The sequence below is a fragment of the Anser cygnoides genome, chromosome 11 (assembly GCF_040182565.1).
Source record: "Anser cygnoides isolate HZ-2024a breed goose chromosome 11, Taihu_goose_T2T_genome, whole genome shotgun sequence".
Lineage (NCBI taxonomy): Eukaryota > Metazoa > Chordata > Aves > Anseriformes > Anatidae > Anser > Anser cygnoides.
The window spans coordinates 10,466,342-10,490,456 of record NC_089883.1 but is presented as its reverse complement, the minus strand read 5'-3'; the positions used below and the strand labels follow the sequence as shown (position 1 = coordinate 10,490,456).

The following is a 24,115-nucleotide window of genomic DNA, read 5'->3' as shown; positions in this document are numbered from 1 at the left end:
TGCTCTGCCAGACAGGATTAATATTAATCTTCAGAACTGCTGTGACAGCTCTTGAAATGTAATACCTTTCTTAAAGCATCTCCTCCGGGGCTAGTAAATGGACCCTCTCAGTGGGAATAGTCTGCCCTGACCATCCGTTAAACCTGAGAAATGCAGCTGTCTGGCTTTAAAGGGTTAATAGTGCACAGAACTGCTGTAGCCCAGCAAGGAGGCAAAGAATTGGTTCCTACAAATCAGTCAGTGTCCCGGCAGCTTGTGAGCTCTCAAACTAGACATGGGCAGGCCAGGCAGCTGCTGGCGGTATTTTTAGGGAGGTTTAAAGTTAATATATTCAAAGACTATTTGGTCTGATGGAGAGAGTTTCCCTTTGACAGCTAGCGCTTTGATCGCAGCACGAGCAGGATCGCACGCAGCCGGCACCCAGCGCCTCCGAAGCTCCTCCTCACGAAGCTCCTCTGTGAAGAAGCCCCCGGCAGCACACAGGGCTGATTCTCGGGCTGGGTACGGACTCTTCTGCAAAATGATACTGCATTAGGTGAGTCAGGGCTGAATGTGGACACCCCGAAGTGATCCAGAGGCTGATCTAATGGGGTCTTAAGGAAGGACGTCACTTAGTTTGTGCATGTAGTCTCAGCTCAAAGAGCCTCCTTGGATTCATTTAATACCATTTGGCAATTGATACTGATGTATGTAATGTGCTTCACCCAATGTTAAAGACCCCCAAGGACTCTCCCCATTCAGACCATGCGCTCCTCCTTCCCGCAGCTGATTTCTAAGCTGTGCTGCTGGCAGAGGCCGGGGAGCAGCCTGTGTGCCCATGCCCCCATGGCTCTGAATGGCCCGGGGCCTGCAGCCGGGTTGATGGTATTGAGCAATGTCTGCCGGCTCGGTGTCACTTCTCCAACCCATAACTGGGCAACTCCAAGGCTTCACTGCCTTATGGATGGATCCGACAGGGTGTGGTTGTTGAACTTACCTGCTTCTTTAGCCTGTTTTAAGACTGATCATCACTGCAGGCAGAACAAGAGGGCCATACTGTGCCTGACAGCTGCAGCCACTTGCCTTTCTCTGCCTTCTTGTTAAAACAGCTGGACAAAGGCCGAAATCCCATTGCTGGTGCTGCTGCTGCTGGTCTCCTGCTGCCCCTCATGCCCCAGAAACCCCTTCGCCCACTTCCAGTCACTTCTTTTATCCCTTAAAATGAGAAAATGCAGATGTATGTCAGGACACCTGGAGCAAGAAGAACAAAGCTGATCAGCATGAAAGCATTCATTAGGAAAACAAAAAGATGAAAAATGCTTCTTGCTGCTGTCCTTTTTTACAGGGAAGAGGTGGGTAGATAAGTGTGCACCCTTTGAGAAAAATGAGATTTGAGGTTACGCATGCTTTCAATTGAAAAGCATTTTTAATCCCCAAACTTCCTGTTTGCATCAGAGAGAACAGTTGCACACTGCATGCCATAATAACGTGGTATTGTGAGAAAGAGGAATGCATCATTTCAATTAAATCCACAGCGATGATAAAAGGTGAATGGTATTGAAGGCATCTTTTAATAAATGCCACGGCAGAGCCTGGCAGTGGAAGCAGCTCAAAACAATATGTGACCGAATCCCTGTGGAGGGAGCACACACTGGAAGCTGCTCCAGAACATGGCATTTTTTTTCCTGGTGAAAAAGCGTGTGATTTTCATTCTCAGCATGTCATGCTAAGCTGAAAGCAAGAAGCAGCAGAATTAAATCTGCTCAGGTAGCAGTGACATTAACAGCTCAGCTACTAGTGAAAATGCTGTGTAAAACAAGCCATCCTTAACAAGCCATTGCTCTAGCATTAAAAACGATTCACTAAGTGCTCAAAAAATATATTTAACCACAATCTACCCTTGCTTATTTTCCATCGGACACCCCCTCCTGCCCCAGTTCCCCAGCCCCTTCTCAAGCTCCCCTCTGATCATCTCCCAAGTAAATCCTCCAGGTTTATCTGCCACAGTTTTGGGGCTTCATCCTCTGGCTTCAGCCCTTGGCTGGGGGCGATGGCACCTCCCAAGGGACCATCACATCTCCAGCAAAGAGCAGAGGACATGGGCAAAAAACAGCCTCCTGGGCAGAGGGCTGCAGGTGAGCACAGCCAGCCCTGAACAAGTGCATCCCAATGGAAAAGGGAGCAGCGAGCCACAGCAAAACACAGAGCTGCCCTGCTGATAGCCAAAGGATGTGGAGTGTGGGGAAATGTTCTCGCATGGCTTTTGTTTTGATGGTGAACAGCTCGTTATCCCGAAACCAGGGAAGTGCAGATTTCCACCATCCCCTCCCTCCAGGCTGGGCTGCAGCTGGGAAAACGCACTCAGCATCCTACCAGGAGACTGGTCTGATCCCAGTTTGATTCAGTTAGTCACTCTTAATGTCATAACAACACTTGCAAATGCCCTCTGTCCCAAGGCAATATGTCGTGCCTTCCTCTGAACACCACCCTATAGATGTCTGTTCAAAAGCACAGGCTAGCTCAGAACCAGCAGCCACCCCCCCCCACTCCGTCCCAGCTTCCATCCACCTCCCACAGAGGCGGGTTTGGGAGCACCAGGATCAGTGACGGGGTCCTGGTCCTTCAGCAGTGGGCACTACAGGTGCTGGGGTGACGAAGCAGATCTGTCCTGCTCCAGGAAAGATGCTCGAATCGATATTCATCAGCAAGTGAGTCACTGCCCGTCCCACGGTCTCTTCCTGCTAAGCAGCGGTGACGGCAAAAAGGGATCGAGCGCCTACATGTCCCCTAGCCTACACGGAAACTCTGCTGCCGTCCCCTCCTCCAGAGCCGTCAGGCCAAGTACTTCAGAATAAATATGCTGAGAAGTGTGCACAAACACACGAGTCTGCAGCCGGGCACACAGAGGGGAAAAGCAGAGGTACATTCTGTCTGCTGTGCCCAAAGGAGTGCTTTTCACAGGTAAACGCTGTGGGTATCAGATCGTGGGGACCCTTGGGGACAAGGCCGCTGCCTGCCCTGTGAGGGCACCTGCCTCACCGGACCAGCCTCTGTCCCTGCAGGATCGCTGCCAGCACTGTTTCCCATGGCGATGTGAGTGGCTTTCTGGCAGGGTTGCAGTCATCTGTACAGCTATAATTAACCTTCAGCTGGGTAAAGAGACATCTGGACCAGAGGAGAACCAGACGTCTAGAGAAACCCCTCAACACATGCCTCCTCTGCTGGCCTCACCTATGAAGAAACACTCACCATTGAGGCGGGGGGGTGTTTGTCATCTGCTTGGCCACATCGTGAGCCAGAAGGAAACAGCAAAAAGAGGCTGGAAAGCACAGCCGGGGCATGAAGCACGGCAGCATCCTGCATCCCCTGGGGATCTCATGCTCAGTGTTATCTGTTTACACACGTAACACTCCCTTCACCTTCACATGTTTTTATCACATACAAAAACCAGGGACTTGTACGTCAGTAATACTTTATCCATGCATTTACGTTTCTTTTTGAAAGAGGAGACCTGATCAGCAATGCTGGTTGTATCCCAAAATGACCGAAAATCAAATTTATAACAGCATCTATATCTGCTTCTGAAGAAAGCTGTCCAGCATTTGTTCAAAACCTTGGCAGGTCTCCAGTTCCCACCTGTGAGATACAAAAGCAGGAAAGCTGAAGCTGTGCTTCCCTAAGGTGGGGACATCCCACCTGATGGAGGGGCCACGACCCTGGACCCCCCTCATCTTCCGTTTGTACCAACAAGGCATACAAAATCTCAATTTAATGGAGAAGAGCAATGCTGCTGTGCAATGTGTCACTGCCTCTTTTTTATTTTTTTTAAACAGCATTTGTGTGTGTGTCTCAGCACTGTCCTGAAGCTATTCCCCTCCCACTGCAATGACTGTGCTGATGACCATGGGACCTCTGCACCGTAAGGAGGAAGTGAATCACTGCATTTTCCCAGGTTTCAGAGCCAGGGATTATCTCTATAAATGCACCTAGCACTGCTGTATATAAGCAGGATTTGAACAACATAAATAATTTCTTTCTTGGGTTCTTTCTTCATGAAACTCCAGGATCTCATTTGGCATCATTCATTGCCAGGCTAATGAACAATGCAAACCTGCACTTGCCGAAAAATGAAAGCCGTTGCTAATGGCAGCAATGAAATAAATGGCAAAAGCCTGAAAATAAATTGCTTTGAAAACTGATACAATTCAGTATGACATGATAATGCAAAAAGGTTGCTTGTCTGGGTGTTATTTGTAATTCCCTGTATGTCTGAATTCCCTCCAGCCAGCATACATTAAACACAATCCAAAGCATATGCAACAAATCATATTCAATGATGGAAACTTGGGAGAAAAGCAAGAGCTTGATCTCTCTTGATTACAACAAGCCACAGACTTCTTTTTTTTGCAGACTGCCAGTACTAAGGAGTGAAGAGCACATTAAAGGAAAAAAAAAATACTCAAATCAATGTCCTTCATGTAATGATGAATATATCTGCTTATAAATGTGAATAATTAGATGCAGACCACTGTCACAAAATGTTGTTCAGGGCATGTAAGCCCTTGTGCAGACTGTGGTGTCCGTCCCAACAGGGGAGGAGGTCGGTGTGGCGACTGGCGCGGTGATGCTGGTCCACACGCGCACGAGGACATGCATTTGTTAAAAGAGGCCTTGTGCATTGCAGCCTAGTTGGCCCCAAAGCTCCGTTCAGGCTGGATTGACTCAGAAAAATGTTTTTAGCTGCTGCTCCTGTGCATATGGGGCCTTAAAGAGGCTGGGCCCCAAATTGTCACTAATATAACCGAGCAGCAACAAGGATTTCTTATTTTCACCCCAAATGAAAGTCAACAGCTTTCCATCTAGAGATCATGTCAGACAGCGCTTCTAGATAGATTGAGCTGTTCTGACAAGGTATTGAAATGTATTTGATTTCAAAGGAAGGTGTTGAGACCTGAAGGGGAGCTAGCAAGGAGATTGGGCTTTGAAGGATTCGCAGGCAGAGGTGCGAGTTAAGTACCACTCAGCTGCGACGGTCTGGCAGATGTTCCCAGCCATGCGTGATTGCAATAAGCTTGGAGGTGTTTGCCTTGTAAAGGTTAACCAAGCTCTTAAAATTCACCAGCCCTCAGACCTTTGTAGGCCAGGACGTGGGACAGCTACATAGCCACGCTGCTGTGATGCGTGTCAGGTAACGCCATCAGAAGGCGTTCCAGGTTGCCCACCTGGCCTTTACAGAGCTCATTTCTGAGGCTGGATTGCCGCCTTCAGTGCTGCCAACTGCAATCAGATCTGGCAGGGCCCCCGGTAGGGTAGTTTCTGCTGTTTGTAAGGGGTGGTTAGGCTTTGCTCCAGGCAGTGCAGTGGCTGAAGCACAGCTGCAGGGCAGGGCCAGAGCTGCGTTCACTGTCTGGCTTTACCTCTCCAGCCGTTGCTGCTATACATTGATATCTCACACACACATTGCAATTGTTCACAGGACAAGGCTGGCCTGTTCCACGTTAGGCTCACTGGTGTGCTGTTCTGCTCTGGTCGGCAATGCTGATTAGGTAAAGGATATTTATAATCTTTAAAATGATTTACTAGCTTTTGGACACTACTTAGGAGATAAAAAGAAATAGATGAAAATGCAGACATTTCGCTACTTATAAACTGACAGAGGGTCTCTACTGCAGGGAAGTGTGCAGGATCCACAGGATGTTCAGAAAGGCGGTGAGAAGGATGGGATTTGTGCGTGAGCAACACCCAGGTCTCCTCTGAAGTCTGGAAACAGTGATGAGAACAACAGGTAATTAACACCTTGGGTTCCATGCCCTTGTTCGGTGCAGGCATACCTTTAGATGAAAAGTGTGGCAGATGAAAAGTGTTTGGACAGGGTAACATGGGATTTTGTGTAAGTCCAGCTCTGTCACCAGTTACATGTGGCACACAGAGTACAAGCCTGCTCCTGCCTGGCGGTCTTGCCCCACACACACTGCCTTTATACAGCACTTCCCGGTGGTGGTGTGGTGGTTTTTCCCTCTAAAAGGAAAGATGTTAGAGTTTAAGCTTTTCCTGTGTTGCTGAATGAATACACGGAGCGCGCAGCGCATACCAGAAGGAGCACGTATTACTAAGTCATTCGTCTGCTGATGTGTCAAACATTACACCAAAACTTCATCTCACCTTCACTCGTATTTTCATCAGAAATCCCAAGGTGGCATATCACAGCTCGATACCACATAGCTAGGCAAAAACCTGTTTAATGAATAACTTGAGAGGTACAAACCCCATTTTGGAGACTTTCCAAGCTTTCTGATACGAATCCAGTCAAAAGTGAAAATGAAGGGATTATCGGCACGCAGCAGCTGATTTCCCTGACGGCTCTCCGGCCTGGCTGTTTCTGTTGGAAGCGTTCATCACCTGCACGCCAAGCAGCCAGCGAGGAGCAGCCTTTCCCGCTGACCACTTGCATTCTACCGCAGCACACATAAGCTGCTTTCAGAGCTCATGGACTGCTCAAGTTTGCTGAGCTGCTTGTCAGAGCTATTGATGGCTCCTTGTAGAAGAGCTTTGGTGAAAGGTCAGGGGCAGATGTGCTTCTTGCTCACCCCAAGCCTGACATTTGCAACCTTGTAACCCAGAGTAACAAAGGCGCAATGAGCCTTATCCATTTAACATTCTTCAAGCCTTTTAAATTCCTTTGGGAAAGCCTGGGCTGATGCCAAGACAGCTAACACCGTTTCTGTACAATGAATACAACGATGCTGAGAGCATGTTTATGTACAATCCATAGCTGCACTGCAGTGTTACCCTCTCCCCAGGGATGGGCTGTTGAACAAGGACTGTGTCAGCAGACACCAGTGGGGACCTTGGAAAACTCCTCTGAGAGGGCTCTTGTTAACCTCTGGATGCTGATGGAGAAGATGATTGATGTCAAAACACCCCTAATTTCAAAGCAAAGAGTTAATTCTGAGTCCTATTAGTCCCTCCAAAGAAAATGCCAGAGTAGCTCTGGCTGCCCCTGCGGCTGCTTCATCTGTTACAGGACTCCCATGGGGCTTGGGGTACGCTCGGTCCTGAGCATCCTCCAAAAACGGTGACAAAAAGACTTCTTCTACTGATAGACCTTTCTCAGCACGCACTAAGTCCCAAATTCCATGCCACAGTATTTCTAGAAACTACTTTTCCAGTGTAGCATGCATGTACCTGTCCAGCCCTGGATGTGCTAACAGTTTGAAAGAAGTGAAAGAGGACAAAGGCTTTTAAGCGCCACCTCATGGAAAAAAGGTTTTAAAGAGGGTGTATCTAAGGCACTATAGCATATGTATAGATCAAAATCACATTCTTCTTATTAAATAACAGGATTACCTTGAGTTCAGCGTCACAACCACCTGATACACTTCAGGGAAAGGACGTTCATTTTCTGAAGTCAATGAAGACAGCGAGACAAGAGATTTTACTTAAACTATATATTTTTACATAAAACAACTTTATGTTACAATAAAATCAGATAAAAATCACAAAGTTGTATAATAAGTTCATAAAGAAAAAAATCAAGTTTTTCTTTTATATATATAAAACCCAGCATTTACTGCTACTAGGAGTCTAAATGTTAACAATGACTGTCCATGGCCAATTTGAGAAAAAATAATAGGAGGAAAGTACTTTTTCACAGCAGACAAAATGACGAGGTAAGAGATGTTTTTACAATGATCCAACTGTAGTAAACACTTCAGTTTTCATTAAACCATATACTAAATATAACAAAACCAAAGAAAAATGTACATTTAGAGCACTGCAGTGTTTTCCCACAGTTGTATATCAACAAATTGTCAGTCATTCACTAAACTTTACTTGAAACAGTAAAAACAGGGTGTATGTTTATCTTCAGTACTAAAATCTCATAATAATCTAAATATTTTGGTATAGCAGACCACACTAAAACATTCCCAGAACTTTCAACTACAAGGGATATATTTATGTTAAAATCGATGTGCTTTGTTTGTTCTTCATGATGAGTTTTACAGAATATTATGTTCATGATCACTATTAGGCAATTAAATGAAAACATCTAAATGCTGCAAAATACTCTTTTATTGAGCATAACTCCCTTTTCACACACCCAGGTTTATCAATGTACTGCAAACTTACAAGCTTAGTTCACAAAACTTGCATTATCAGTCTTTTTTAGCTAGTATATGGCTAAAATAATTATTGCTGACCAGTGTTCAACAAAAATACTATAGCAGATAGATTTTTCTCAAGTGCCCGTCTTTGTATGTGCCATTATTATCAGGTAACTAAATGAACAGAAAGGAAAAAGTGATCTATTTCAAAATATGCATATAAAACTTTTTGGAGGTATAGGCACCTTCATTTGAAGACTGAGTTTAGGCTGTCTGTTAAAAAAAAAAAAAAAGAGAGAGAGAAGAGCAAACACAAAACACAGCAGAAAGTCAAACTGTGAGACATCCCGGAATACCCCAAGCAAAGCCCCCGGCCAGGACCAGCTCTGCCCTGCAGCCTGCAGGAGAAGCCTCCTTTTGGAAGCACGTCACGTTTACCATTAATCTCCTGACTCTGTGTTTCACTTCAGGTGTCTTACTGTTTACCGTAGAGAACATTATTTAAGACAAGCAGACTTCACAGAACGGTCAAGTTTATCTTCTAAAAATCAGTAGAAAGCACTGAGAGCTCCTCAGGACTGCGTGTGTGTCATCCCAGCCACCTGTGTGGGTCTGCCCACAGGTCTCGTGACTCTCCGCTTGGACCTGCTTCTGGATTGAACACCGTGTGCCTACGTATTGCTTTGCCTGACACATAGCTGTGTGGTGAGCATAAGTCACGGGAAGAAGTGTGACCGTAGGGTAGCTCTGTGTCTTACAGCTGCTAAACCGTGCCCGCCACCACAAGATGCTCCCCCCAGGGCTGAACCTGCCTCCCTGCCTCTCTCAACGTCCCACTGCAGAGCCCCCATGGGACAACAACAGCTCTTCGTGTGCTTGATGGAAAGTTTCTGAGTGTAAGCCAGCACTGTTTGATCGGTCCTGCTAGGCTCTCGTGCTGCTCGGCTGTGGGTGGGTGTTCACCTCTCATTCCCCACATCGCAGTGTTTCTGATATGCTGAAGACTTTTTGATATTTTCAGGCTTCACAAGCCCAGAACTTCCCGGACAAAGCGGGAGGGGCCGACTGCTCGGCAGTGGCCATCCTACACCTAGACAGTCTGGGGCTGTGGATGGAGCACGTCCTTCACTGAAGCTCTGATAAAACCATCAGCAAACTCAGCTGCTGCCTAAGCAACTTACACCTCTTTCCTTTGGATTCAGCCTCTGTAACGCACTGAGATGAATGGGGCGCCTCACCCTGACGGTGACGTTATCTTGGTTAACCCATAGGCTAAGGAAGACAATGCTGTATTTGTTAGAAGCCATTATGCCTTTGAAGGGCTGTGTTTGGAAGAGCCTAAGGACACGCTCCAGGTCATGGCAGTGGCAGTGATGGGGACTTGTCCTCTGTTGGCTGGGGAGCAGTCAGAGGTGACCAGAAATGAATAAGGCAGCCATGGGGAGAAAGCGAACACTCAGGGAAAAAAATTAAATGTTGTGACAGAAGAGTGACAAAGCACAGGAACAGTTTGTGCCTGGCTTGGAGGGGACGTGGTGCTTTGGAAGTGATGACGGGATGTCATGGATAGCAGAAACCCTCCTGGCTCTCTTCAGTTCATCGAGCTGCTTTAAAAAAAGTTCACACTACGTTTCTCACTAAAAATAAAATCAGATGTTTGTATTAAAAAAAGGTATTGCCTAAATAGCATGCGTTTGCTGCACACCTAGTGTAAAACCATTTGAAAAGAAGAGTGTACTTTGAAAGGTAAGATACACAAAGCGTGAGGAGGCACTGAATTACTTACAAAAACTATGGTTTTCTTGCACTTAGTTCACTTAGTAAAAGAGATGCCAATTAGACCCAGACAGAAAAACACTGAAAAGTATTGACTTTGCTGAAAATGCACTTTTAGGGCAAAAAAAAAACCTAATTGTGAATTTGACTCAAATTCAGCAAATAAAGATTCAGTCAAATAGGAAAAAAGCAAAAGGTCAAACTGTTTTATTTTGGTGTGTGAAACAAGGTTTTAATTTTTTTTTTTCGTTTTGAAATAATTTATTCCAATGATTCGGCTAAGGTCATCTTCCAAAATGCTAAATACGTTATTTAGTATCTGATGAAGCAGTTTATTCCCCTTGACAGCAATTATCTCAAGGTGTTTTTCTGTCGCTGAACATTTTGAAGTTTTTAGTAGAACTGTTTAGTTTATCCCTTATTTTGGCCACAGAACTGAGAGAAAAAGAACAAAACACAACATTATTCAGCAGCTCTAACACCAGGTCAAAGGAATATCTCACTGGAAAACACAGAAGACAGACAGACACTCTCTAACCGGGTGTCCAAAGAGGTCAGCACGGATGTTTGCTCCCCGAGCCACCAGCCTGTGGGTGCCACCAGGGCAGGACACAGCTGGCAGGCAGCGGGGCGGCGGCGGCGCTGGCGCTCGGTGTGCCACGCACAAGGCCTTTGCCAACAACAACCGTGCAGCTGAGGTAGGAGATATCCTGCCAAGAACCACTCGGAGGGAGAAACCTGTGTCTGGAAGGTGAATCCAGGGTTGCTCAAGGTGAGATTCAGCCTCGCATAAAGAGACCTCCGCTTAGGCTCGATGGAAATAGAGCTAACCTTCTTCATCAGTGATGGCATGGGGAAATCTGGGTTTGCACAGTGCTGCAGAGTTGCAGTAATGAACAGAAACAAGCTCTGTACTGGGTAGGGGAGATGAGCAGCTGTTGGCAGCATCTGAGGCCATTTCGGAGACATTTGTGGGTTGGGGGAACTCCTCCTGCACAGCCATAGCCATGCCTGCAGGATGCTGCCGGGGGACGGGAGGCATTTTGATGCCAGGACAAGTCCCAAGGAACCACCTGGGGCTCACAGTTTGGCACAAGGGGGTTGCTGCCAGACCTTCACAGAGCTTCTAGGAAGGAATGGTGTTTTGTACCCCCATTTCCCACACAGTGGGATCAATGGGCTTCCAGCCCTGGGGCAGGGGCTGGAGAGAGGAGCTGCAGCTGGCGCATGCCCCGCCAGTGTGCTTTTGTACTTAGAAGAGGAAAAATAGAATGGAAGAGAGGGAAAGGTTAAAAATACAGAGTTTTGGGGAGGTTGTAAAGGGGTTATACATAGAAGCTCTCAACTTCCTGCGGTTGGGAAGGAAAAAGAGAGAAAGGGGATGATTATAGCAAGACCTTGGGTGCTTGGAGGATGGAAACATGCTTGGAGTTTCCCACATAATACAGCTGTGCAGAGGCATTCCTGACAGCTCAACATCACAGCAAGAGCAGATACAGAGAGCAGACATTTGGGTCAGACTAGGAGAGGCAGCCCAGGGATTCCTGGAAGGTCATCCCTTATCGTTCCTCTAGTGAGCATGAAGCAGCCAAAAATAATTGCCCATGTCACAGCTATGCACTGGTTTAACATGCTGGTATTAAACCTGATCTATTAGATTGACGCAATCCCATAGAAACACTTTTCCTGCAATTTAAGAGTGGATTAACACATTCCTAATGAACTGAATCTGGGATAGACCTGACTAAAGCTAGAAAAACAAAAGAATCTGGATTAACCTCAATAAAATAGCTTTTTCACAGGGTCTTTTGCACCCCTCTAACCAGACTGACATTGAAAAAGTGTATTTTATATTAAAACCAGAGCAAAAACCCTAAGATCACTCAACGGCAAAAAGGAAGCAGAAGATGGAGCAGGGTCCTCCATGCGAAAGCAATGAGCGCTGTGACGGGAGGCCCCGACCACCTGCGTTGCTTGCAGCTCTTCACGGGGCTGTCTCCTGGCTCCCAGCTGACGCAGGCACCGGCTGCGCAAGGGAGCTCTACAGCAGCAGGGGAGGAGAGGAGAAGCGGGACGAGCTGCCTGTTACATGATCGAGTCTGTCTGACTTGCTATCAAATAAGAAGACTAAAAACGGAGATTGCTTGCTCACAACCACACACAGTTTCTGACGTCATTTTCAGTTTTGAGAAGTCTGATCTAACCCCGCATTATGCAACTGTTGAATATTCCACGCTGGCAAAGTCTAATTTTCACACTCCTACGTGCTATGTACCTGATTTTTATTTTTATTTTTAAGTATCAACAGCCTACAGCATTTTTTTTAAGAGACTTAAATGGTCATACTGGTTGTAAAAGGTCCTAGCTTCACATCTGTTGTTTAAAAGGATCAAAAGCAAAAATACAAAAAACTCCAGTCTAAACAACAGGCAATGATGATAACACAACAGTAACAGATGAAATGAAAATTCAAGGGACAATTGCAAACAGAACCTATCTCCAGCATGTGGGTTATATGCCCATGTGCAAAAATTATTCAATACATGTTTCATGTATAACCCACATGTCTTTTAAAGGTCACTTTTAAAATAGAGATGTGCTGAGAATAAAAAACAAACAAAAACAAACAAACAAACAAAAACTAAAAACAATATGCAAACAGCATGGCATGGGGATTTTATATGAGTCACTGCTGGAATGCACTAACCAGATGCTTAACCAAGCTTTCACCCGATATAAATAAATAATATCCCCTAAACAGAAGTTCTGTCCTGAATGAATTCAGATGCTGTGTAAACAGAATCTCAAACAAGCACACAGAGAAAGAAAAGAAAGAAACTGATGGCAGTCCTAGGGATAAAAGCAAAACTTAGGCTGAATTCTCCTCCCTGGTCCTCTGTACATCAGTTGGTGATGCAGAGACTGTCCTTCTTGCTGGAACCTGATGTACGACCTTGCATTACTCAAAATGTATTTAGAGCTGCTGAATAATCAGTGAGAGACTACAACCCTTTCTGCCTTTTTTTTTTTTTTTTTTGACAGTCTAACTTTGTGACTAACACCCACCCCCTGTCCCCTGAGGGGGGAATGCAGAAATCATAGGAAAGAAAGACTTTGGGTTTCATGCAGTCATTACCTGCAAGTCTCCTGAGCAGGAAGCTGTTTCTAACACCCTTCCTACCAACTTTACGACGCTTTTCACATCAATGTCTCCTGATCTGCCACTGTGGAAGCTGAACAGCAGTGATCAAGGTGCACAGAGGTGTATGTGCCCTGCATACAAAGCAGCTGTACGACTCCTTCCAAAATAAATATCTGGTCCCAAGACACAGGTGTGCATTTTTCAGATACACATAGTGGCTGAACTATACAGGTTCAAAACTGAGGGCCAAAGAGAGATGATCTTGCTAAGCAAGGGAAGCTGTTCTCTCCTACCAGTTAAGATGCTTGGCTTGAAGTAAGAGCTGGAATTCATTTCTACACTGTTAACTTTGCGTGGACCCAGGCAAGCACATGCTACCTGAATTGAAGGTTATATGAAATCCTCCGGATTTTTTCTGCGAATCAGGCCTGATTGACATGGTCCCTAAAGATACTGGCATGCGTGTGAAGTGATTCACTTGACTGCAGCTCATCACAGGCGCATTTTACCAGGTTGATTTACAAACTGCAGGAGCTCCATCTAATCTTCTCTTTGCTCCGCCAAGGAATAAAAGTGTATGTTGCTAGGAGCGCTGATAGTCCGGACAAGAAAAAGACTTGTTTTCTGTTTCTATGGTTGCAACAGCCCTTAAGAAAGATATAAATTTCCCTGCAACAACTAACTGCATATTCATTTTAAGGTAGATCTAGTTCCAGATTCCTGAGACAGAACCCTCTACCTGTTCCCAACCCCACAAAGCCGGAGCAGCAATATAGAAAGTTTCTAATCTCAACAGAATTCAGTGAGCAGCACGATTGGTTTGGAAAACAAACAAACAAACAAATAAAAAACAAAAACCCAAAATAACCCACAGCAAATTTTCAGCCTCTATGTACAAAAATAATGCAAACAGGTGGAACATTCTAGTTATATTTCGTAAAACACACGTTTGAGATCAACAAAACATCAAACATCCAGACGCTAGATTACAAAAATCTATTGCCATCTAGTTGTCAACCCCAAGTTTAGACAGTCCTTGTCGGAAATCGTGTAATTCATCTATTTTCCCGTCTAGTACATCTAAAAAATTCTTTAATTCAGTTTTAAGGTTGGTCTGCCTATGTTTGCTCTCTTCAACTTCTGTCCTTAGTGTTCTGACTTTCTCTTCAAGATCTTTGTTCTTATTCTCAGCATCCTTAAAGACAAAAAAGACAGTAAGATGAATCATGGAGAAGAACAATGAACAGCATTTAACAGAGTAAAGCAACAAATGGCACCAGATCAGAAAAGTTTGCTTCAACTTCTGCAAACTGATTAACACAAGCACCTCTGAAGCAACTGACAAGTGCTAGTCAGATTAAAGGGGAAAAAAGCCCACGCAGGAAAGGACACATTAAGTGGAAAAGATGCTTTGCATCAGATTTTGTCATTTGGTTGATATCTTAAAATTCAGCTGGATTTAAATCACACAGTGTGCATATATTTCTGTCATTGCTACACTTGCAGAATTAGACACTGTGCCAGCAATTACATACAGAATTATCTATGGCGGTTTAACCTTCAAAGACAAGCTTTAGAAATGACTGCCCAAGGAATAATATTGCTTTATTCAGTACTTTGGGATTTAGTGGTACTTTTTTAAAGTTCTGCATCGCCTCTGTGCGAGAGCTCAGGCATGCTATGGGGCAGCCCAGTAACACTTCCCTTGCTGCATTTTGCTCCTGCTCCTGAGCTGTCCTGCCTGTTCTCCATTTCACGAGTGTAGGCACATGCCTACTCTCCCCAAAAGCCAGAGGCATCATACTTCACCACGCTGAATCAAACCATCTGCAGCACCTGCCACCCCTCAGTAGCCTTCTGACTGACTTTACATCACTTAGATTATTAGAGCGGTGGCATGATTGATTGGATGTGATTTCGTTCATGAGCCTGCTTATATCTGCCCTCCTTCCATGTATTAATTTATCGCACTTTAAGCAAGCCCCGACTCTAACAAGTGTTGGCCGTGGCAAGCCCTGAGCCCCGCTGGGTGTGACCACCTCCAGCCCCGCTGCAGCCAGCGGTGCTGCGATGAGGCAGACACATGCAGAAGGCAAATGCGGCATCCTGGGGACTTTGTCCCTGGTGGTACGCAGCTATGCTCATCTGCTTTTTTCCTAAAAGCCTCCCCTGGTGTCACCGTAGCGATTAGCCACGGGTCTTGGTGTGCTGCTCAGCACAGGCAGCTGCTGGCAGCTCCACCAGCATGGAGTAGTGGAAATATAGGATGGGGAATAGCCTGGAATCGGCAGGAGATGGATGCAACATGAACCTGGGTGAACAAATTTGTGCAAACAGCAACGCAAAGAAACAGAGTTATTTATTTACTCCTGTGCTGGAAAGAGCACAGTGGATTTTGCAAGGAATTAGCATTTTTTGGTTTTGCAAAATGGAACTCTTTGCCTTCAAACCTTGAAGCCTGAGCAGAGAAAAGCATGTAGTTATAAGAAAGAAAACAGATGAATCAACTATTCGATAATTAATTTCATTGCTAAACTGTACCTGTAATTGTTGAGATACAGATTCACATTCTGACATTAGCTGTGGTATAATTTCACCCTGCTTTCGGAGCTCTTCCAGTTCCTTTGAAAACATGAAAGAAAAATAATTAATGCAAGTTTCAATTTAAAACATAATGAAAATTTGAGAATATGAAAGGACTCTGCATATTTTATTGTACTCAGCACAGTATTTGGACGTAAAATAATCAAAATAGCATGTCTGCATTCAAAAACACATGCTAATTTTCTGCTATAATACATTTTTTGCTATATTTTTGACTTTGTTCTTCTACAACAGACAATGTAATCCAATATCTAGCATGAATGCCATTAATTATATTAATGAAATCTTAATCTAAAACACATATCCATGCGAAAGATACATTCAATAGGAGGGAAATCTGAAGTGCTGTAATGCTACAAGCAATTTATAGATGGTAGCAAAGAGCAAATTAGACATGAATTTTCAATGATATGTGGCAGCAAAAAAGGCCAGCGAAATTATGAACTGCATGTAGAGCGGCATCATTACAGAGCACAGCTGTGATGGGCTCTTCTCTGTCGCATAGCACTGAGCAACACCTCCCCAAATTTGTGTTCTATTCTGGCACTGCTATCAAAATGGAGAGGACTAGCTGAAAGGAGTTCATGAAAAGAGCAATGTGACTTGAGAGGAGACCGTGTCTCTGGCGGAAATTAAGAGTGCTGACTACATTAACACCACAAATGAACACCACCAAAGCGGGTAGCAGGGAAAGACTCTAAGAAAGCCTGTGCATTTTGCAGAAGGATTGTCAGAGTGAAAAGCACATTTGCAGGCTCAAGAGAAACTCTGTGCCTTGAAGAAAGTGAAAGATCCTCCTGCAGAAACTCTGCCCATATGGGTCATGGTCTCAAGAGCAAATACGTGTGTGTTGACACAGCACGGCAAAACTATTGCCTTCTGGAAGGCAGACTTCTTGGCTATGAAACGTAATTTCTTTCCCAACAGGTGAACTTACAGCATGATACGAGTGTAACGATACACAATTCATGCTCTTCCTCAGAGCCAGACAGTAACGCTTTCAATACTTAGAGGGGTCTTATAAAAAGGATAGAGAAGGACTATTTACTTGGGTAGGTAACGATAGGACAAGGGAGAATGGTTTTAAACTAAAAGAGGATAGATTTAGATTAGACATTAGGAAGAAATTCTTCACTGTAAGTGCAATGAAGCATTGGATCAGGTTGTGCAGAGAAGCTGGGGATGCCCCATCCCTGGAGGCGTTCAAGGCCAGGCTGGACGGGGCCTTGGCCAATATGATCTAGTGGGTGGCATCCCTGCCTATTGTGGGGGGGTTGGAACTTGATGAGCTTTAAGGTCCCTTCCAACCCAAGCCATTCTATGATTCTATGTTTTGCCCAAAGCATCATTACATAAATAAATTAGTTTCTTTTTGAGAAACTGTCTACTTCCAAATCTAAATGTTTTTATTTTTTCCTCCCAATTTTCCAGCATTAGTTTACATTCACATAAAAAGACACATCACTTAATACAATAGATTCTTTTTGTAAACTGCACTGAATAATTTGTTTAACTGATGTAAGAGCAATTATAGCCAGGCAATATCCCAGCCACTGATATAGGGAAGGAACGTGTAATTTACTTTTTATATTGAGATATAAGTTCCCATGTGCATATATATATTTATATATGTATATATACACATAATACCCGGGAGCTCACATTAAAATATAAATATATTATAATATATACACTATCATACTGTATACTGACTATATATAGTATGCATTTGCATATATATACACTATATATATGGTATATGGCATATGGTATACGGTATACAATATATATGTCTATACAAATATTTCAGTAGATAGTTTTGTCCTGGCTCTCATGTCTTTACATTTCTCTCTCCTCATTTTCTACATGAAGAGAATATCAGCAGTTCTTCCCACACGGCAACATCCGTGAGCGGACTTCACGCTGGTTTGAATTGCAAACCATGAAAAGGTCACTTATGGGTGGTTTAGAACTAATCAAGAACCTGCTAATGTAAGTATGCAGTTGGAAAACAAGTTAATATATTGCCAGTGTAAATGGATGATAGGCTGTGATATTCACAAGTCAATTGATTTTCTGGTTCATTTGGTACCACATAAATGTGAATCTTGAGGAAAATGCTAGCAAATAAGGGTTATTATACATGCTATTACCACAGGAAGGCTGGGAAGAAAGCGTGACATTTTCCTTTGAAATATGGTGCTGAAAACCATATTATATTTATAACAGTGCATCAAAATCCATCTCCCTAAACTATTTCCTTGTGCCATCTTAAAGCCCCTTAACAGTACTGCTTTTAAGAGCACCAGCTGAGATGCTGTAATGGCACATGGCAAACTTTACTGCACCTGCTGACAGCTTTTTCTCTTCAGCCAGCACAGAGCATTTGGTCACTGTAATGAAGGAAAAGACAAGGATCCCATTATTTTCCCCACAGTTCAGGGGCTCCAAGCCATCAACATCAATCTCCTTAGAAAAATGACCACCCTGTACGTCAAAATTGACAAACTGAGGTACTCAAAATGAATCTGAATTTCTCACTCCCGGCATTAGTCTTGAGATCAGAGGAGACTGTAAAATGGCAAAGCTGAAGCATAGGAGCCATTTGGGGGGGAAAAAAAAAAAAAAAAAAAAAAAGAGGATCTGTTACGCAAATGCCAAATAGCTTTGTAAATGATGTCTTTTTAATGACAGGTCCCCCTGCTCCTGATGTCTGAGGGAACACAGTACACAGGCACCGGCAACTGAAACTGTTCTCAGCGGACATCTATCTGGCTTGGGGCAACTCGTTTCACCACTCCAGCTCTTCTATTAGGAGTAAAGCACTGCATACAGAAACCACCAAAATAGTGTGCTGTCACAGCAATAATGCATCACGAAACAAGGACCTGAGGAAAACTATTGCTGAAGAGTTCTGCCCGGAAAATCTAGAAACAGGCAACACCCCAGACTTTGGACTTTTTCTGGCTGTAGGTGAGTCAGTTCACAAATCTACATCCATAGTGAGAAGGAGACAGACCAATTCAAACTATAAAACATATGTCCGTTCTGTAATCATGGCGCTTACCAGCTCTTTGTCTTGAAGCTCTGTTTCCAGCTCCTGGAGACGTCTGCTTAGCTGTGCATTTCTCTCCTTCTCTTTATTTATTTCATTGCACTGCTCCTCCAGTTCTTCAATCTTTAAGAAATGTCAGACAACAGGTGAAATAGTCAGTTTTCTGAAAGTCTGGGGCAGATCACGGCTGATGTGAACAAGCATTGCTCCACCAAGCACAGGGAAGCGTGGACAAATTTAGCTGTCATAGCTCTGTTTCCTAGATCATAGCACTTGATTACTGCAACAAAATCATCGTTTCTTGCCTTAGAAAGAGTTCATGTACACATCCGCGAGGGAGCCCTGGGGCTGTGTTTACTCTCTCACGCACAGTATCTCATATAATTACTCAAGGATGTGCAAAACACTGAGCTGCTAATCTAAGTGGGGCTGGGGATAAAATCTGCACTTCATTTCTGTGAAACCTGCACAGGATGGTAACGGTGGGCCTTCTCAACACAGAAAGGAGAAGAAATCTCTCCTACACTCCCAGTTTGGCCTCCTCAGGGTTTGCTTGTCATTCTGGCTGCAGTAAGAGGGACAGGGCATCCAACCCTTGCTGGCAGAACCAGCTGGGAGCAGCGTTTGCCCTGCTGCTCCATCGCCCAGGGACCAGCTTTACTCCTCCCGTGCCTCCTTTTCTCCCTCTCCAGACATCGCTCCTGGGAGCTGCACTTCCCACAGGCTGATGGACCAGCTCATTAAAGTGTGTATTTTAATTCTTAGCTTCACACTGCTTTGGGATTATAACTTCACTCATTTGAAGGTAGAGCAATATGCAAAAAGTGCTGACCCAGTTAATGAAGGGGAAGGAGCTTCCCAGGGCACTGCGGCAGGGCGATGTGAGCGCCTGGTGAGGAGGGACCTGCGTGGGGAAAGGCTGAGAAAAACCTCTCTGCATGCAGAGAGAGAGTGTGTTGTACAAACAGTGCTGCTGCACGGTCTGGCTAGTCTCTGGCGTGGTGACTTTGCAGCTGTAGCAAGGTGGTGCTTTGATAATCTCTTCATATCTCGGCTACAGCTACTGGGAAGCGGCATATTTCCTTGGGTAATGTTGGTGGGGACAACTCTCTGCAACCATACAGAAAAGTAAAAAGCTACACTGCAACTTAGGCTATTTTCTTACAACATGCTGTTCCAGGCTTTCACTTCTCCCCTACCCAAAAAGAAGCTGGATGGAGGAACCCAAATCATCTCACTATTAATATTGTTCGTGTAACATCAGCTAACATAGCTCCGATTTGATCTCTGAATTACCACTATGCACACCTAAAATACACGCAAATAGGCAGAGAATATCTGCCTGGGGAAAAGGTTACTTTGTGGGGAATTTCAGTGCTGACAGACAGCCCAGGTCACTGCTGAAATACTATTTGCAGCCTACTGACATACAAAAAGATATGAAATTCCTTCCTTGAAAGCAAACACTAAGCAAACAAAAATCCTCAGCAGACTGATACAACCTGATCTCTACACCACATCCCGGAGATCCACATAAGCGGACAGGGAAAGGATGCAGCTTTTTTGAAGAAGTCTGAGATGGATAGAGTGAAGTGATCCCTGCAAGTGATGCTCCTGGAAACCAAGCTCCCCCGTGCTCAGGCTGGTGCCATCACTATGTGGGGCTGTCACCGGCTCCTGGCAGACAGCACGGTGTTATTGAGGAGCAGTGCCAGGGAATACTCTAAACTGCAGCTTTAGAAATCTGAACTTAAACTTCTCAGCTGTTCTCTGTTTCAGCTGATGCTCACTCCTATCGCTACACTACTGAGAAATGTGTTCTATAATGGAGGGGAGTAGGCTTTTGCTGATGCCCTCTTGCAGGTTTCTGGACAACATGTGCTCAGCGTTAGCACCGAAGCACCAGGCTCTCAGCCCAGCCCTGGCTGCACCCTGCTGCAGCAGCTCCTGTCCCTGCTGCCCACTGCCAGGCCTGGCTTTATCGCTGCGTGGTTCTCAGCTTGGCCTCATGTGGGTAACCACGCCATGACCATTCCTTCTGCTCACTCACCCTCTGGCAGCGTTGAAGTGAGCTTTGAAAGACGTATGCAGCTGTAATCCTACTTTTACCACCTTTATCACCCTGGCCAGCAACCCAGCTGACACCGAGTTGCTCAAGCCAAGAGGCTGGGAGCTCCATGTGACGCAGCAGCACGTGTCCTCCTGCTGATCCCAGCCCCTTGAACTCCCCTGCCTGCTGCCTTAGCTCCCCCGGACAGCTTTCCTTTCAAAGACAGAGTCTGTCCCCCAACACACATGAAGAGACAAAGCAGCAGAAATGCTAGAGAAAGAGTAATGAAAGGAGTAACTAACCCAAAGAGATGTGCGTGCTCTGCCCCAGGTGAGACAAGGGGAGCACAGAACAGCGTTCAAAGTGCCCTGGAGACAACTTTCCCAATTTCATTTAAGGCTCTCACTACAGACACCTTCTCTCCAGAACAGACATTTGTATCCACATCTTAAAAACCACAAATTTGAACCTGATGGCTGCATCTCAGTGTTGGCACTATTTTTGGCTACTCCCATCAAACAAAACCGCTGCGCCTTGGCTTGCTGGCGCTGACAAAGAACAGAGCATGAGGGTACCCTGGCACCCCCTCGCTGCAGCCAGCACGGGGCTACCTTGCTCCTGAGCTGGTCGTTCTCCTCCTTGCAGGCTGAGAACTGCTTCTTCCAGTGCTCTATGCTGGCGGCCGACTCTTGCAGCGCCGTGGTCAGCCTGGCGTTGCTCTCCCTCAGCGTCTGCAGCTCTGTCTCCCACTTCTTTACGTTGGAGGAACTGGGAAGGACAGGACGCCATTAGGTGCACTGAGCATTAATCCTGTGTTATTACTCTCTGCCTGTCTACAAACTCACCCACTGGCGGCACACGTATGCTGACCTAACATCAAGCATCCTCAGATATATGTAACTGCCTCTAGTGATTACCCACCTAAGGAGAACATAAGCCTTGATTTGACTCCTGGCAATACAGAGGGATCCACCAACCCCAGCAACAGAGACCTGTGCTTCTGGAACAGCAGTCCTGCAGCCAAGGCAGGCTGTTGAGCTAAGCCATCACCTGGGATCTCTGCTGTCTGCAAGCAGGGGTTTTACCCTGGCTTTGAGCACATTCCCTGCTGCCCTGTGGAGGTGAGAGCTGTGCCTTGTGGTGCTTCAGCCGCATGTGCCTCACCGCACTCCAGCCGCACTTGAGGCCTGGGTGCGTGGGAGCTCGCAGCAGGGCATCGCTACCCCTTGTCAGGCAGTGCTGGGATCCTTCAGCATGGGCCACGTCAAGGGGTGGACACCACATGTAACTGCTTATAACTGTTTATGCTCAGCCTTAAATAGAAAAGTGTTACACAATGCTGGAGAATGAAACTACTCATTCCCCAAAAGCTTCAAGCTACCGTGCAGAGCCAGAGATCCAGGAGTGAATGGAGGCTCTGAAAGTCCTCCCACACCAGCTGCTGCGTGCCTGTGGAGGTGTCTTCAGCAGGAAGAATGAGCAAGCCTTACGATTTCAAACAGGTTTGGTTGTTGGAATGTCCATAAAGAGATGACGTACTTTAAGTGTAATATGTGCAGCCTTAGAGCTGGTCACTCTGTAACGCTGCTCATGTCACTGCTGCCTTAGTTTTTAAAAGGCTTTATAAGAGTAGCTCGATCCTGATGTGTTTTCTTTCCATTCACACACAAGAGGCAGGCAAGGCAATAAGATCCCAGAAGAGCATTGCAATATTTTAATGTTACAACTTTGCATATTCTGCCTCCTGTGCTTTCACTGTGGTAGCAAATTACGCTTCTCAGTATTTCCAATAATTTATCAAAGTAAATAGCAAAATATGTGACTTCAAGAGGCATTCTCTGCAGCTTCAGGAACATCCCCCTAAGACTTCTAAGCAGCCCAGTGAAACTATATTTTTCACTTTAACTTTTTATGGTGGATCTCTTTCCCTTTAACAATTTTAAATATCCCGATCTACTTGCATTGAAGTAGACATAGCAAACTCAAAGAGGAAGAGCAGACTGGTTTCCCATGTTACCACTAGTAATTGCTCCTAGGTGTCATTTCTGTAGCTCTAAAACTCTGCAAAGGTGGAATATGAGTTGGCATCACCAGAGTGGAAGAGATCTAATCTCATCATGAACCAGAGCAGGAAAAAAGTAAATATCTCCCAATCAGACACCAGGAGGTACTTGCTAAAATCTGCTCATTCATTCATTCTGCTGCATCATTTTAAATTAATGCAATTACATTTGAATAATTTCTGTTAATACCATTAGCCATCAGATAATTACAGCATGCTATTTCGATGCAATTAAGGTATTAAAGAAACCTCACCTTTGGGCTAGAGCAATTTTTAGTTTATCATTCTCAGACTTGAGATGTGTCTCAGCAGGACCACCATGTGATGCCTTTTCATCGTCTGTCCCATTCACACTAGATGCTCGGGTGGAAGATGGTGTTTCACGTCCAGATTCCTGTAGTACAACACCCAGATTAACAGGGGGCTTCTTTCTGCCTCCTACATAGCCTGCAAAACAGCCTGGGTTGCCTCAGCCCAAAGGCAGCACAACTTGCATGCAATGGCTACATGCAACAGGAGGATGGTGGGCTTTCCTTTGTGTCAGCTAAAAAAGGGTCCTTCAGGTCAATGTGTCAGTGCAAGTAGGTATGAGTGAGCAGGACAGATAATGTCCTCCATAAGAATTGCAAAACTGTTCTCTTTAAACAGGATGAGAGAATGATAATGATGCACAAAACAGAAGATTCAAATGTTCAATAATAATAACAATAATACAAAATCTTGTATGTTTTAATTGAAATGTCTTGTGGTTTCTAAAGGGTTTTTGTTTGTTTGTGTTTCTTAAGACAATGAAACAATATGGTACCCCTGAAAGCACACAAAGACCAAACAAAAATATACAAGATACTGCTACTCCAAATATTTGACTTTCACATACTGCTTGGTGCTGACCACGAATGCAGAACCAGCAGAGAACCATAAAGGCCATGACCAAAGTCTTTAAAAAACACCAGTATCCAAAGTCAGCCTCTTAGAGCTGTACTTGGGGACCCCACCAAGGAGGCTGGTTGCAGGAGTGAATATTCAACATATTTTTTCTAAACATACAGCTGAATTTCCTGAACAAAATTAATCTAACCTTCCTCCAAATACCAGCACAGGCCAAGTGCTCCCACTGAACCAGGGCTCATTCTTGGCTAATGCAGTGCTCATGAAATTACAGTAAATTGATTACAGAGAGACTGGGACAACACTCAATTTCCTCAGTTTGTAAGAAACCCAGCTCTCACTGGACAGAGGCACTTGGCTTTATTGAGGTGTGCTGCCTAAAAAAGTATATTATACAGATTGCAACATAAGCTTCTTCCAGCTACTCACTAAAGCATGGCCTGTTTCTGCACCA

General features: G+C 44.9%; 1 protein-coding gene across 1 annotated transcript in view; it reads right to left on the bottom strand.

The window, feature by feature from the left end:
• Positions 1-13,914: 13,914 nt before the first annotated feature.
• HOMER2 (homer scaffold protein 2) overlaps positions 13,915-24,115 on the bottom strand; it is a 54,364-nt gene continuing 44,163 nt past the window's right edge. Inside the window, exons 5-9 of the mRNA XM_067003895.1 lie at positions 23,028-23,167; positions 21,323-21,479; positions 18,674-18,784; positions 15,544-15,624; positions 13,915-14,197 (exon numbers count right to left, since the gene is read on the bottom strand). Of these exons, the coding sequence (XP_066859996.1) occupies positions 14,009-14,197; positions 15,544-15,624; positions 18,674-18,784; positions 21,323-21,479; positions 23,028-23,167 (678 nt within the window). The 3' untranslated portion in view covers positions 13,915-14,008. The remainder of the gene's footprint in view (positions 14,198-15,543; positions 15,625-18,673; positions 18,785-21,322; positions 21,480-23,027; positions 23,168-24,115) is intronic.